General features: G+C 38.6%; 1 protein-coding gene across 1 annotated transcript in view; it reads right to left on the bottom strand.

Moving 5' to 3' along the window:
- The window catches only part of GPC4 (glypican 4), a 121,077-nt gene that overhangs the window by 27,866 nt on the left and 75,880 nt on the right, over positions 1–17,331 (bottom strand). Inside the window, exon 2 of the mRNA XM_033114643.1 lies at positions 14,482–14,640. Within this exon, the coding sequence (XP_032970534.1) occupies positions 14,482–14,640 (159 nt within the window). The remainder of the gene's footprint in view (positions 1–14,481; positions 14,641–17,331) is intronic.

Here is a 17,331-nt window from a genome sequence, read left to right as displayed (position 1 = left end):
TATTTTAGCTTTTACTTCCATTGCCTTTGGAGTCAAATTCATAAAATGCCCTTTGAACCCAAGGTCCATAAGTTTAGTACCTATGTTTTCTTCTATGCAGTTTATTGTGTCAGGTCTTATGCTTAAGTCTTTGATCCATTTTGAATTAATTTTGGTACATGGTGACAGATAGCAGTCCAGTTTCATTCTTTTCCACGTGGCTTTCCAATGCTCCCAGCACCATTTATTGAAGAGGCTGTCTTTCCTCCATTGTTTTTAGCTTCTTTCTCAAAAATTATCTGTCCATATTTATGTGGCTTTATTTTGGGGTTCTCAATTCTATTCCAGTGGTCTATGTGTCTGTTTTTCTGCCAATACCATGCTGTTTTGATTATTGTAGCCCTGTAGTACAAGCTAAAGTCAGGGAGTGTGATACCGCCAGTATTGTTCTTTTTTCTTAAAATTGCTTTGGCTATTCGGGGTCTTTTATGGTTCCAAACAAATCTGATGATTTTTGTTCTATTTCTTTAAAAAATGCCATTGGGATTTTGATGGAGATTGCATTAAATCTGTATATTGCTTTGGGTAATATGGCCACTTTATGTTGATTCTTCCAATCCATGAGCACAGAATGTCTTTCCATTTCTTTGTGTCTTCTTCAATTTCTTTTAAAAATGTCTTATACTTTTCAGCATATGGGTCTTTCACATTCTTGGTTAAGTTTATTTCTAGGTATTTTATTCTTTTTGCTGCACTTGCAAAAGGAATTGTTTTTTGTATTTCTTTTTCTGAGCTTTCATTGTTAGTATATAGGAATGCAATGGATTTTTGTACGTTGACTTTGTAGCCAGCAACTTTACTGTATTCGTTGATTGTTTCTAATAGTTTTTTGGTGGAGTCTTTAGGGTTTTCTATATATAGCATCATGTCATCTGCAAAGAGTGCTAATTTAACTTCTTCATTCCCAATTTGGATGCCTTTTATTTCTTTCTCTTGCCTGATTGCTTTGGCGAGGACTTCCAACACTATGTTGAAAAGGCGAGGTGATAGGGGACAGCCCTGTCGTGTTCCTGAACGTAGAGCAAAGGGCTTCAGTTTTTCACCATGAATTATGAGATTAGCTGAGGGCTTGTCATATATGGTCGTTATTATGTTAAGGTATTTTCCTTCTATACCTATTTTATGAAGTGTTTTAATCATAAATGGATGTTGTATCTTGCCAAATGCTTTTTCTGCATCAATTCATATAATCATATGATTTTTATCCTTTATTTTGTTTATGTGATGTATCACATTGATGGATTTGCGGATGTTGAACCACACTTGTGCCCCGGGGATGAACCCCACTTGGTCGTGAAGAATAATCGTTTTAATGCATTGTTGTATTCAACTTGTAGAATTTTGTTTAGGATTTTTGCATCTGTATTCATCAGAGATATTGGTCTGTAGTTTTCTTTTTTTGTGTTGCCCTTACCAGGTTTTGGTATCAGGGAAATGTTGGCCTCATAAAATGAGTTAGGGAGTACTGTCTCTTCTTCAATTTTTTGGAAGAGTTTGAGCAGGAGTGGTATTAGATCCTCTTTGAAGGTTTGGAAGAATTCACTAGTGAAGCCATCTGGTCCCCGGCTTTTGCTTTTGGGAAGGTTTTGGATGACTGATTCAATTTCATTGCTGGTGATCGGTCTGTTTAGATTTTCCAGTTCTTCATGGTTCAGCCTTGGAAGGCCACATGTTTCTGAGAACTTGTCCATTTCTTCTAGGTTATTGAATTTGGTGGCATATAGTCCTTCATAGTATTCTTGGATGATCCTCTGTATTTCTGTGGTGTCCGTGATACCTTCCCCTTTTTCATTTCTGATTTTGTTAATTAGTGTCTTCTCTCTTTTTATCTTAGTGAGTCCATCCAACGGTTTGTCAATTTTGTTAATCTTCTCAAAGAACCAGCTCTTTGTCACATTAATTTTTCCTATTGTCTTTTTGTTCTCTATTTCATTTAGTTCTGCTCTGATTTTTGTTATTTCCTTTCTTCTGCTGATCTTGGGTTTCACTTCTTCTTCTTTTTCCAGTTCTTTAAGGTATAACATGAGGTTATTTATTTGGGATTTTTCTTGTTTCTTGAGATAGGCCTGTAATGATATAGATTGCCCTCTTAAAACTGCTTTCGCTGCATCCCAAAAATTTTGGGGGGATGTATTTTCATTGTCATTTGTTTCTATGTATCTTTTGATCTCTCCTCTAATTTCTTCTTTGACCCAGTCGTTCTTTAAAAGTATGTTGTTTAATCTCCATGTATTTGTGTTTTTTTCCTACTTTCTTTTTGCAGTTGATATCCAATTTCAAAGCCTTGTGATCAGAGAGTATGCTTGGTATGATTTCAATCTTCTTAAATTTGCTGAGGCTGATTTTATGTCCCAATATATGGTCTATCCTTGAGAATGTTCCATGTACACTAGAAAAGAATGTATAGTTTGATGTTTTAGGATGAAGTGCTCTATATATGTCAATTATGTCCATTTCATTTAATGTGTCATTTAGGGCTGCTATTTCGTTATTTATTTTCTGTTTGGATGATCTATCCATAGCTGTCAGTGATGTATTTAGGTCCCCTAGTATAATTGTGTTTTGGTCAATTTCTCCCTTTAGTTCTGTTAGTAGTTGCTTGGTATAGTTCGGTGCTCCGTGATTGGGGGCATAAATATTGATGACTTTTATATCTTCTTGTTGTATAGTCCCCTTTACCATTATGAAATGTCCATCTTTGTTTCTTGTTATCTTTTTCACCCTGAAGTCTGTTTCATCTAATATCATTATGGCTACACCTGATTTTCTCTGGGTACCATTTGTTTGGAGTGTCAATTTCCACCCTTTCACTTTGAATCTATGCTTGTTTGTAGCTGAGATGTGTCTCTTGGAGACAGCATATGGTTGGGTTTAGTTTTTTGATCCAATCTGCTACTGTGTGCCTTTTTATTGGTGAGTTCAGTCCATTTACATTTAAGGTGATTACTGATATGTGGGGATTTCCTGTCATTCTACCTTTAGTTTTCTGGTAAGGCTGTGTCTTCATTGTTTCTTTGCCTTTTTGTTGTTGTCTATTATTTCTGTATGGTGGTATTCTATCATGTTTCCCTCTGTTTCTTCTTTTATTACAGTATGTATTTCAGTTCTGGATTTTTCTTGACTGGGTTACCCTTAAGTTTATGTAAAAAAAAAAGTTTGACATTTAAAGTATTCCATTTTCTTCAGCACGCTTACTTTCTCCATTCCCATATTCCGGTTCAGGTCTTTACTCTCCCCCTTTCTATGTTTTGGTTGCCACAAATTGTCCCTGCTGATGGTCGAATAGCCTCCTTTAGTATTTCTTGTAGTGCAGGTCGTGTATTAGAAAATTCCCTCAGCTTCTGTATGTCTGGAAAGGTCTTTTATTCCTCCTTCATATCTAAAGTATATCTTTGCTGGATACATTATTCTTGGCTCATAATGTCTCTCTTTCAATAGTTTGAATATTTGTTTCCACTCCCTCCTGGCTTGTAGAGTGTCTACTGAAAATTTTGATGATAATCTAATGGGCTTTCCTTTGTAGGTTACCGTCTTCTTTTCCATGGCTGCCTTGAGGATTCTTTCTTTGTCGTTGATTTTAGACACCTTCAATACAATGTGCCTTGGAGAAGACCTGTTGGGATTGAGGTAATTAGTTGTTCCGTTTGCTTCTTGGATTCGAGGATCCAGTTCTGTCCACAGTTTGGGAAGTTCTCATCAACAATTTGTTTGAATATATTCTCTGTTCCCTTGTCTCTTTCTTCTCCTTCTAGTATGCCGATTATTCTTATATTGCTCTTTCTGATGGAGTCAGAAAGTTCTTCTAGAGTTCTGTCATTTCTTTTAAGTCTCAAGTCTCTTTCTTCTTCCATCTGTGCAATTTCCAGGTTTCTATCTTCGATGTCACTGATTCTTTCCTCCATCTGGTCAACTCTACTGCCTAAGCTGGTTATTTCATTCTTAATTTCTTCTATTGAGTTCTTAATCTCCAGAAATTCTATTTGGTTCTTTTTCAACATTTCAAACTCTTTCATAAAATGCTCATGTTGTTCTTTGTGTTTCTGAGTTCATTAAACTGCCTTTCTGTGTTTTCTTGCATTTGTTGAGTTTCTTCAGAACTGCAATCTTGAATTCTCTGTCATTTAAGTCACATATTTCCATATCTTTAGGTTCGTTTTCTGGAGACATTTCACTTTCTTTCTGAGCTGTCTTGTTGCCTTGGTTATTCATGGCAATTAGTGATTTATTATTTATCTTCCTACACATCTACAGGAGTGGCCTCTGCAACAGGTTGATAGGCAGAGGTCTTTCTTTTGTTTTCCAGTACTTGTTGGTAGAATGTTTTATTTTCACTCTGACTGCAGTCTTTTTTTTCTCTCTCTCACACGGTAGTGCTATGTTTTCTCTGCACTATTCCAGCTTCTCACACAATGGTGGAATTCCCTGGGAGACGGGCTTCTCCTCTGTTAATAGTTCGCCTGGGTCACAGGGCGCAGTGTCCTTGTGTGTATGAGGAGAGCTTTTGAAGTTCCAAAGCTCTTCCTGCACCAGATTCAGAGCCCGTATGTTTCAGCAGTTCTGTTTACTCCTGCAGGGATCCACCCAGATAGGTGGGGCCAGGGACGGGTGAGTTTTGAGAGATGTCCCAGAGCAATGGTGGCGACCACCACCACCACGGCCGGTCCTGCTTCCACAGCTGCCTCCCCTTTGCCGGAACTAGTTGGGCTGCGAATCTGTGTCTGCGGTCCACAGTTCTCAGAACAGCAAATATTTTGTTCTTTTGATCTGACACTGCTACTGTTCTGCTTCTATCACCGGGCAGGTGGGGCAGGGCGAGCTCTGGGAGGGTAGGGAGGGGGCGGCTAGTCTTAGTGCCTAAGGCTTCTGTTCTCTGCTCGGCAGTGAGGGCTTAAACCCCCTTTTTCAGCCTTCTTCCCCCAGTCTTTTCTCCGAGGTCTGTGACATGAGCGTTTGGTTCATCCGTGTTATATGCTGTCCCCTCAGCGCTGTGGTCCATATGTGGAGGCCCAGCAGTCCAAGTTCTTCCCTCTCCCGCATCTGTGGTAGTTCCAGGATGCAGCTAGCTCGGAGCACTGAGCTAGGCCTGTGTCCTGCGCCCGCCGGCTCCGTCTCCGCCCTTCTCCCTTCCCTCCTCCCCCGCTCATGTGATTCGCCCGCCTTTAGGTGAATTCAGTAGTGGGCCTCTTCGTCTTGCCTGTCTGCTGTGTAGGGAGTCCTTTGTGGAGTTATTGATATTCAAATAGTTGTAAATTCCAGGGGAGCTTTACAGAGGCTCACCTCACGCTGCCATTTTGATGACATCAATCCAAGACCAATTCTTGTATTAATTTTTGTTCCAAAAGATGCATTATGGCTTATGTTCAGGGGGTGTTATCCTGAAAAATCATGCTAGGGCTTATTTTATGGTTAGGTCTTATTTTCGGGGAAACACGGTAGTTTATAAGCATTTGAAATATAGTGTCTGTGATCAGGGTTTATTTCCATTTCAATTTTCAGTTTAGAGGCTGAAGTATTTATGCTCTTAAGGATCAAGCAACTGCTACTCCTAGGGCTCATGAATGAGCACTTAACATAGTGATGGAAATAAACATGCTATGTGTCTAAAGTGGCATGACACAGTGGGAAAGCATGGGATCTCTCATTAACGAGCTGTATGACCTTGATTGGACAAAAGATCTAATCTCTCTGACCCTCTGATGCCTCATCCATTAAATGGGGCTATTACTAACTCACCTGATATAGACAATTCCTGGCACACAACAGATGTTCAATAAATGGACACTATTCATAATATGTGAAGTGCTATTGTCCACTTTAGTTTCTTTCTATCTACAATCATTTAAAAAATCCTTTAAGGCTGGTTTTTAATCTTTCCTGACAGATTCAAATATTATCTGGAGGAACATAAATGAAGCCCAAGCCACAGGAGATTCATTAAGAAGACCCAAGGCCTTATAAAACTAGCAGCAATTTAGCCAAAGGAAATGCTTAATGGCTCTTGCTTCCAATGCTGTGAAATGTCCCAGACATCTACGACGGTGGGAGCAACTACTGAGTGAAACATATGGAATGGAGAAACATTAACCCAGGGAAGAGATTTTACATTATATTAAAAGAGATATTATCATACACATATCACACACACACACACACACACACACACACACACACACACACACTAAAAGATGAGGGCAAAGAATTAGGGAAAAGAAAATTAAGAATTAAACAGCAGGTCAATCCCCAATCCCACCCACGCATTTCATTTGCACACTACCTTCTTTACCAAAAGTCAACTCAGTACAAGTGTTGAACTAGGGGATTGTTAAGTATTTTCCAGTTCTAAAAGGTGATTATTCTTAATGTCAATAGTACCAATTTAACATGGGAAAAACTAGGGTGAAAAGGCAAAACTTTTCCATGTGAAAAGTTGTCTATATAAATATCCTGTCTTTTAAAAAAAGAACATCATGTACTTTTGGAACTTCTATCCCCAGCCACTTGTCTTGCATCAAATCAACATTCAAAATTATTGAAATAGGTCAAAAGGACCCCAGTTCTTGCTATTAAATGCCATTAGTTACTCTTTTATAAACAATAGACTGGCCATTGATGAATGAGCTAGAATGCATTCTAAAATTAACCTATGACCTTAAGAGATTGGAAGCTCTTTCTATTTAATCCATTTGCATGGTGCTATGAATTACCACCTTGTGTTTATAATATTAGGAAGCTTCCTTTTACATAGAAGATTAATTTCCTCTTTACTTACTGTAAAGGCTGTATTTCACAGCCCTGGTGTATGTAGCATGCAAACATTAAGTTACCACATCAACAAAATTCCTGAGAAAAGCAGCCTCCTTATAAATGCTACAAATCATACTTTTCACACTGTTAAGAAAACTCAAAGTGTTATACTCATACATTCTTTCACCCAAGATCAAGTACTTAATGAAGAACAGGTAACATAAGCATCTACAAATGTCTTGCTTTTTGGGTAAAGTCTGTATAAGTTTTTAACCACACTGTTTAGTTCATCTGGGCATAATCTCACTCCTCAAGAGTGCCTGCTAGGGCATGGTGTACTAAAAGGACATGTACTTGACTAATGTTCATCAGCTTATCAATAGACCTCTTCTAGGAAGACAAGACAATTGCCAGCTGCCGCCCTTATTAGGGTCTGTTGACATATCAAAGGATGCTAGGGGATCCTGCCAAACTAGGAACTAGCCCTTTCTCCCCAAGGTTAATTTTATTAGTTAATGCATTTTCCCTGTTAAAGCTCCTATTGAGTAAATACAATGTTTATCTCTCATGGCCCCTGTCTCTAGATAATGTGGCCAGGAACACAGGGTCAGTACTGAAAGGTCCCTTCCACTGGGCACCATTCCATTTCTACTAAAGATATCCCAGCACCAGCTAGCCAATTTACTTCAGCACACCCATATTCCCTTTCATTCAGAAGTGCCCAGAGAAGGCTGAGAGCATGTTTAAGTAAGCTACGAGGCTGGAGCAGCCACTGCAAGTGTTCCACACACTAACCTCTATGTGGATCTATTATAGGGCCTCATACACAAACCTAATAATACAATCTACCTGTGCTCATGATGCAACATTAAGAGAAATATCAGGATACAAAATAGCATGATTCCAATTGGCATGTATATATAGGCATTATCTACATGCACACACACACAGAAAAGATGAGGTAAAGACAATGGTGATGGATTGAGAGTTGGGGACCAAGAGTGATTTTTTCCAACATATTTCTCAATTTTGTTCACCCAAATTTTTCAGTGATATTTCATAGTCAATAAAATATGGGGCGGCCGGATGGCTCAGTTGGTTACACGAGCTCTGAACAACACGGTTGCCTGTCCAATTCCCACATGGGCCAGTGAGCTGCGCCCTCCACAACGAGATTGAAGACGAGCTGCCGCTGAGCTGCCGGTGGGGCGGCTGGATGGCTCAGTCGGTTAGAGCGCGAGCTCTCAACAACAAGGTTGCCAGTTCAATTCCCGCATGGGATGGTGGGCTGTGCCCCCTGCAACTAAAGACTGAAAACGGCAACTGGACTTGGAGCTGAGCTGTGCCCTCCACAGCTAGACTGAAGGACAGTCGACTGGACTTGGAGCTGATGGGTCCTGGAAAAAAAACACTGTTCCCCAATTAAAAAAAAAAAAAATTCTTTTTAAAAATAATAACTTTATTTCCCTTTATTCTATTCATTCAACTTAATTGCTGGAGGCTCCAATGCATTTTTCTACTTTTTCTAAATTGTCCTCAGTGTGCATTGTAATACTTAAGAAAAAAATTTTTTAAACCCACCAAAGCAGTTCTTACATTTTTTATTAAAAAATACAAATTTTTACATTAAGTATTCCTTTCAAATTGTAGCAATTTGAAAAATATGCAAAGGTATGAAAAAAATGGAAATTATCCCCAAATCCCTCCATTAAAAGAGCAACAATGGTTTATAGAATTTTCTTCCTGTCTTTTTCCTATGAAGAAATATTCTGTCACATGACTGAGATCATACTATATTTATACCCTGTTCTCATGTAACAGTGGATGGTTAGCATTTCCTGTGTGATTACAAATTCTTTAGAAACATCATTTTAACAACTGCATACTATGAAACTGCAGGGACAGATCATAATGTAATCACCATGGGACATTTAGGCTGATTTCCTATTCTTCATTATAAATAACGCTGTGATAATAAACATTCCTGTACATAAATCTGTATGCAGATCTTTCTTTCCTTGACATAAGTACCTAGAAGTAGAATTACTAAATCAAAGGGTATGAACGTATTCAAAACTTCTCACACATTGACAAACTGACCTCCAGAAAAGGTGTAGCCCACGTAGCACTCTCCCTATTTTGAGTTATATTATTACAAGAGTTTCAACTGCTCTGCTAATTCTTTCAAGAGAGAAGTGATGGAGATGGGCAGGGACAATGAACACGAAAGGCCTGACTGGCTTGGGAATTCTCTCAGTCAATCAGCTGGAATCAGTGCTAGATCAAATAAGCCCTTTTCTTTGGCTGGACAGACAGACTCATGGAAAGAGGGTAGGCAGAGATGAACAACAACGTTCTGAACTCCCAGGCTCAAAGTGCAACGAACCAACAAAGTAGATAAAAGCAATTCAGCCAAAGCTCTTCCATTTATTTACTTGCCTCCAAACAGATCAGCTGCTTCTAGCTGATGCCATGTCTTCTTAAGAAGTCAAAGCTAATAGCAGAGGCCCAAAGTGAAAGTGTTCAGGGCTCTTTGGAAGCTGCACAAGCATTTTCAATCCAATGAAATAGCCAACGCTAGAGCTACAATTGGTCACACTTCAGATAACTCAAAAGGCAGAAAACCTTTGTCAATAAAGAAATGTGTGTTTTGTCTGCGCTCTTGATTTTATTACAGTAAGCTGGCAGTGGCTCATTCTCATCAAGTTTCAGAGACATTATAAAAAGAATTAGCAAAAATACCCAGCATTTTAGTCTTCTTCACATGGAAGGAAAAGAAAATAGAATTGTAGAGGAAAGAGTAGCAGTGCTTTCCAACTAAATCAAAGAACATTAGCATGATCTGGAAAGAACACTGCATTTGCTGGAAGGCCAGAAGGCCTTACGTCTTTTTCTATACTTTCTTAGCTACTCAGTCCTGTGAAATGTTGCCTGCTGCACTGAAGCAGAGGTTTTTAAAAAGCAACAAATTTTTAAAAGCTGTCTTAATGAATGAAACCTGACGTGAGGATTAAAAACCAATCCTATGTTGTATGTATGTTATACATTTCTATGAGACATTTATTTTAAATCTTTTTAAAATGTGAAAACCTCCCAGGAGGTCTTTAGTAAGTCATGCAAAGGCCATGCAAAGGACAATAATAAAACCGTGTAGCTAAAAAATTAGTTAAGGTCAGGAGTCAGGAAAAATCCAGAAATTTCAGCTTAGCTAATGGCCTTAAAGCTTAGTTGGATATATTTGTCTTTTAAGGTGAGTGGCCAGCTCACTCCCACTGATGTCATTACTTTCAAGAGCATGTGAATTCTAATGACTTCAACTCACTGAGCCTCCACACTAGTTTTCCTACTGGTATAATGAAGTAATGGCCAGTATGAAGTATGGAAATTTTTCAATCAGTGATTAAAACACAGATTTGGGTAAATCTGAAGAGTGCTTCATGTCTTGCCTTTGTGAAATGAGAGAAGACAAGGGGGCTTTAAGGAATGGGTGGGCCACTCTGATTTACACTTGGCCCATGCAGACAGACAGAACAGACAATTCTTTCTTTTATGTGCGTTTTAAGCTAATTCAGAAAATTTGTACTATTATTCGAGTTAACAAGCTTCAGGCTCATGGGAGTGTTTTCAAAGACCTGGTGAAAGTAGTGGAGAGTTCAGAAATGATAGGAGGAAAATAGAGGGTACCATACAGACGGCTAATTAACATCTTGTAAGACCTTTTACTAAAGCAGCTGGTCTAGTCACATGTTTAGAAGATTCACAGAATTTTTTTAGAATTGAAAAGGTCTTTAGAGAGCATCTAGCTCAATCCCCTCATTTTATGGATGGGAACACTGAGACCAGTTAATTGCCCCAGGTCACAGTGGGTTCACAGCAGAATCAGACTGACAATTTAGTGTGCTCTGCCTCCAGTCCAAAGTTGCAACATTTGCTCCTAAAATGACAAATTAAAGTTTTCCCAGTGGACTAGCATCAGACAGTATCTCTATTTTCTTAAGATTTCTTTTAAGATGCAAAATATCAAGCAAACAATTTGATTCGGGGAGTCGTTAAAAGCAATAATATATCCTCGTAGTTGTTGAATCACTTTTACTATGTAGTTCAGAAATATATTTAACATGGGGCAGCTCTAATCTTAATCTATTTGGGTTGCTTGATGCTTCTTTTAAAAACAACTATTCTCTCACAGAACGTGACATTTTGGGGTGGGTCTTTATGTTGTGGTCCCGAAACATGGATTATGCTCCACTTCCATTATTTCTATTCCTTTTGCCAAGCAATTCTTTCAAAGTCCCCTGAACTGAGTATCTGATTAGCATATTCATGAGATAACTGATTCAGCTATGTTAATTAGCAGTTCTGCTTCAAAAAAAAAAAAAAAAAATCCCAGAACTGGCCAAGAGGGGGAGCAGCTAGCTCTGTCACTACCATTTCCTGGTTCCATGGCTAGCCTAGGATGGTAGATTTCTGGTATTGGACATCTAAGTTCAAGTGTGGATCAAGACAATTATTGTGTAGGAAAATAAAGAGGTGAGTCCTTAAACTCAGAGGTACAGGCTTAAAATATAAGAAACCTGAGAAATTTGTTGCTGCCCAAGGAAGTGTTCTTCTGTACTTCACCCAGTTCTGAAAACATGCACGCGTGCACATACACACACACCTCTTTACAACGTAAAAACTGATTTATAGACTTACAGTCTTTTTATGTGTGCAAACAATAGAAAATTAAACGTATAGAACAAAAAAGGACCTCGGAGATAAGGGAGATAAGGCATCTGGCTCAAAAATGCCAGAACTAACACTTGAACTCTGACTGGAGCTCATGGAGGCAGAATGATGGAAAACTGGGAAAATGGGACGATTTCAGGTTTAAAAAGGTTAATCCCCGGAAAGCCTCCAAATCTCATTTTATTTAAAAGTTCATAAAAAGTAATTGTTCTTGCCTTAGAAAGAAGTGGAATATCATAAACATGACTAAAGTTTGAAGGCAGAGGAAATTGCCTGTGCTCAGGGTCACCACTTTGAATTTATACTATAAGTCTGGAGATGGCAAAACATACTCCTTTGAAGTTGCCTGACACCATAGCTTCCCATGTGTCCCTTTGCTGTTTCCTCAGTACTTGTCTTCAGCCTTCTTCATGCCACCTCACTGTCCCCATCTTAGTTCTCCAGCCGTCATCTTGTTACTCTACCTAACTTCCTCTCTTTTCATTCACATCAATAAACTGGAGTTTGGCTTTTATAAGGGCTTGGATAATTCTCTGACCAAAGCACCTTACCCTTGGATTTCTAAGAATCAAGACAGCCCCTATACAATTCCACTCAACATCCTCTTTAAGCCTTGAAGAGTGTTGGCATGTCCTAATTGCCATCCTTAAAAAATCAATCAATAAATACAGTACCCACTAGAGAATTACAGTTTGCTGGATACAATTCAGCTGAGGCTTTACCATAAAAGTATTTAATTGTCTCAGAAAACCTAATTTGGAGGAAACATACGACATATCCCAGCTCTTTTCTGATCTCTAGAACAAACACATTTCAGCAACTACTTCAAAAAAATTAATCTGTGCTCACTACCTTTATTGTCTATGCCATATTTTAATTTGATGTCTTAAGAAACAAACTGGCATTTCATAATCATTTTTTGTGACCAGTTTTGAAAGTGATAAAGAAACAGTGCTAACACATTTATTGAATGTGAAGGCTGGTAGGAAAAGGGCAAGAGAAACAGTTTTTCTGTCCTTTTTCAAAAACATATGTTAACACTTACTGATAAAGTGTTTTTTTTTCTGTATGGCTTTTTAAAAACTACACATTGGAATCGTACGAGTAATGCTATAAAGCCATGGGGAGCGAGAAGGGGAAAGGACAGCTAAACCAGCAGGCTCACAGACAAGAAAGGTCATTGTGGGCTCCACACTAGAAGACATGTCTAACAAGAAATGGGGGTAACTTGCAACACGTGGCCTTGGAACCTGGGAACAGCTATCTGCATGCAGGCTAGCCATGTCTAAAGAGCAGCATTTTTACTTTCTAAATTCCAGTATTAATTACACAAGTAGTAATTTTTAAATATCAGTATCTCAAGTTTTCAAAGATGACCATGTGATAATCTTTCTAAGTTTTCTCCTCAAAGTAAAAGAAAATGCTTTGGTTATTGTCTTGAAGGAGAAATGTCATAGTCAAGAGAATAGCATTCTTTTAAATAATCATACCCATGATTTACTGACCCAGAGAGACAGAGGTGATCTAATGATATCTTTTGCCAATAACACCATTTTCCATGTGGTGTAAACATATTGTTAAATACGCTTTACAGCTACAGCATGTGTGTTGGAGGGTATGGGAAAATTATTTCCATCCATTCCGGGAAAGGAGGAGATAACATCAAAACTAAACACAACTCTGCATACAAATCTGCATACAAAATGTTGGGGAAAATGGGTACAATATACGGTATGCTACATAGAAAAAAAATTTAGTTCAACCACATTACAAATAAAATACGCTTTCGTGGTGTAGCATGGGAACCCAACTAACACTTATTAAATCGGTTATAAGTTTCAAATAACAAATCTCAAAGCCAATATTTGAAATACAACCTGTTCTTTAGCTGACGACTGCCTTCTATATCAAATCTAATTTAGTCCAGCTTCTCACCATGGTAACGAGCCCTTTGCAGAAATACTCAAAGACATTTCGCATCTCGAAAATTTGCCTCGTACTTCTTCACCACACATAATGTCATGAAAAGCATGCTTCAAAGATACTATGTAATTAGAATGGCCTTTAAAACAGGCACAAAGAAAATCATTCCTATTAAAATTAAATCTACTTCATAACAATCTTCAAACTGACTGAACAGCAACAAAGAAAGGAATCCTGAGGTGTTTTGGACCCCATACTCTAGTTTTTAAAATCTGTTATCTGTAACATTGCTTCAGATATGATTGAAGTGCCTCTCATTTGGCTCATACTGACTATTTGTTCACTGTTAAAAGAAAGTATGCATGTGAGAATCCATGTTTGGCGCAGGGGATTGAAATGAGTTTGGTCATGACTTTACATGGATAGACTAAGCCAGAGCCCCAGCTAAAATGAGGCCAGCTTAAATGAAGAGTATAGTATAGTAGCTACTTGTGGCTTGCTGCTGCATGGAAACTCAAGAACTGAGCTTTAATCCTGTCTGTGTTCTACAGAGCTTCTAGGAATTCTAGTTGTCTTTGGGGAATCCATTTTGAAATTTAATTTGAAGTCCAGCATCTGCAGAATCTCTACGGTTATTTTGACTAAGTTTTCAGATGCCTGTTTTTTATTATGAAGATTTTTTTAAGTGACTTGCGTCAACAACACTATTCTGTGTTCACCCAAGAAATGAAAGCATTTAAATTAAACCACTTTAATCTATTTTTTGGCTCCTTGTGACCATATTTCCATAATGCCTACCATACAGATTCTAGTACATCCAGAAGGATTCTAGCAGCAACGTTATAGGGCTAATTTATCCCTGGGATCCAACAAGAAGAAACATCTTAGGGGAAAACTTGATCACTGAGAGAACAGAAGTGCTCTGAAAAAAGCAATTGTACAAATTGAACTACCAGCTCTTACAAATGACTTGAATAAAAGGTTTAAAACAATTTCAGGAACAGAGCAAATACTGATGCTTACTTGGACCACAGTTCCAATACATACCATCAAACTTCTTGTAACGGGAAGCGAAGACGGCTTGCAAATGATTGCACTGCTCGCTGACCACACTTTTGAACTCATCTTTACTTTGCAGGCTGTACTTCTCCTCCATCTCTTGAGAGCAGCAGGTATAACCCTGAGGGCAGATCTTCAAATGGTCACCTGGAAGATAAAATGTAGGACAATCAAACTCTATCACCATTCACCAAGTCCAAGAGGGAACAGTTGGACTTAAGGTGTACATACTCTGCTTCACTGCCATCTGTGAGGTTGCTGCAAAGGCCTAGGTAAGCATCATGTGTATGGAAATTTTCATTAAACTAAAAACGCGTATTCCCTTCTTGGAAAAATAAAATACTAAAGCCACCTCCAAAAGACAAAAGAACTTTCCAATCAGAAAGTCTGCTACACCACAGGAAAATCAGTCAGTGCCATTCAATATCAACCCAAGTCTCTTTTGTAATTATTTGAGATTCTCTGCAAGTCAGACAAATGAGATATAGTTTATCTAGCTTTGCGAGTTTACACTCCAAGAGAGGGTAACTTAATGAGCAACAATTTATAAAATGTGACAACAACCAAAAACTGAACAAATCTATGAGCAATAATTATACTGGGAGGAAGCAAAGGGGTAAGTGCATTTTAAGGAGTTGTCAGCCAAAAGGAAACAATGAGAGTTCACGCTGGATAATTTGAGTCAAAGGGTGATGTTAAACGACCCTCAATTCTAAGATTTTCTCATCCAGCGTCTTCTGTGCAGACATTATAGACACTGTACAGACCTTATGATTCTGTGCAGTGTAGCCACTCATCCCAATAAAGGCCAATGACTTCCAATAAATGTAATCTTCATGTAGTGGAAGAAACTCTTAAGAGTCAAGAGAAACGTCAAAGACATACGACTCCACAGCAGCTCCACCCACAAAGTATCTCCCTCCCCTACACCAACTGCATTTTACTTGTGGTTTGGCCCTGAATATTTGGGGTTTTCTTTCTTTGTGATACTAGATCACAAAGTTCACCCACACCCTGCTCTTCCTATCACAGAACAAAAGTGTGCTTTGAAGAGACTACACCGCTCCCTCTTAATGACTAAGTGATATGGTGCCACTCAAAAATAAAACATTAGGTCGTATCACTTTAGTCACTCCAATATTTAACTAGTTTGGTGCAGGTACCCTCGTATAATTTTGTACACATTTACAAGGAGTCACTTTCACTGCTCCCTCTGCTATTGCTGCCCATGTTCCATGTAAGACAACAGGTGTCTGAAAAGAATCAAGATATCAACAACTCAGGAATGAGCATGTTGAACACATGTCAATGGTAAGCGTGTACAATAAGTAAAGGGATGCAGAATGAAGAGCAAATCTTCCTAACAACACTAATTATGGGACATGAACTAGACCATGAGCTGGCCGTTGCTGCTTCTTGTGTATGTGTGCTTAGAGGAAATAAGCCTTCACCTAAGATAGGTATCAAAGTAGCTTTGGGGAGGGGGGTGGCTATTTCAAAATTGGGTTGGCAACTTACTTGACTACCACTAGGATTGTCAACTGAACATATGCAAATAATTACGTAATCATACATATTCCTGTCATTCTTCCTCCCTGGCAATTGAAAAGTGGGGCCAGTGCTACTGCCAGACAAAAAGGGGTATGCAGCATTAAAGGACTACTTAAGGAAGGGGGGAAGGGAAACAATTTTCAAATAACTTCATCCAGAACTGAGGCAAGTATTTTTGGCATTTTTGAAACCCTTGGTTGACAGATAATTCTAACAACAACAACAACAAACAAACAAACAAACAAAACGGTGGTGGTCGTGTGTAAAAGAGTTTAGGAGCTGTGGAACTGCGGAGAACCTTCAATTTCATCAGTGAAAAAGGTTGCTAAGGCTCAGGTTTCTGGAAACACCTTTGTTGTAACCAAAAACAAAACGCCCTCTTCACTGGCTTCATAAGTTCGTGGAAGGCATTCAAACTGGCACATAAATTAACAGATATCCAGTTGTCTCCTGGTTTCAGAGTTAAGGATTTCCCGCAATACAGTCTTAACACATAAAATACTATGAAGGACCCCAACTAGTGCAGTGTTTGCTGCAGCTGTATTAAATAATCTGTATCACACTCACATTCCATATAAAAAATTAACTGGAATGCTCAGAATAGGAACTTAAAATACACAGAGCGTATTTAAATGAATTATAAGGGAGCAGCTGCTTTTTAAGGTTGTCACAGGCTGTTTTTCAAGCCCCTGAAAAGATTCAGTTGTAGAATTCATTGAATGTCTAAGGCAAAACAATTCATAAATTTGGAAAATGATCTGTGCTCACCTAGTCTTAGCAGGGTTTTTCCCACCCCCAATGCATACATGCACAGACATACACACAACCTGAAGCCAGAAAATTCTAAGAGACAGCAGGAAAAAATAGTGTTCTACATTTAAGAAGGTGCTAGACATTGAGTGGTTTAAACTTACCCACAGAAATTTTATACCAAGGAGACAACCTTCAAAAACAGGTAACAGCAATAAAAGTTTTACTGGTAACCTGCTGAAAGTACACAGCACCATTTACACTGGCACATATAAAAGGCCCAGCAGGGCCCATGTACTCCGCCCTTTTCATATCCCACCAGGGGCCCTCAGCAGGACCTTATGGAGACTTGCTTATATCTGAACACTGGAGTACATCGTTGCTTTGGCAATGCCCAATAAAAAAGAAATAAAGGACTCTATTTTCATTTTAGAGAGAAGAATGTTCCAAGAAGACTGCCTAATGGTAAAAGATTTGCCTTGTGTAAAAGATGACAACAGGGTAGATACTTGGCTAACATTTCTGCTGGCAAAGTCA

Source organism: Rhinolophus ferrumequinum, chromosome X, assembly GCF_004115265.2.
Source record: "Rhinolophus ferrumequinum isolate MPI-CBG mRhiFer1 chromosome X, mRhiFer1_v1.p, whole genome shotgun sequence".
In the NCBI taxonomy this organism is placed as follows: domain Eukaryota; kingdom Metazoa; phylum Chordata; class Mammalia; order Chiroptera; family Rhinolophidae; genus Rhinolophus; species Rhinolophus ferrumequinum.
Note: the sequence above shows the minus strand (reverse complement) of the source record. Positions and strands in the feature narration are given on the sequence as shown.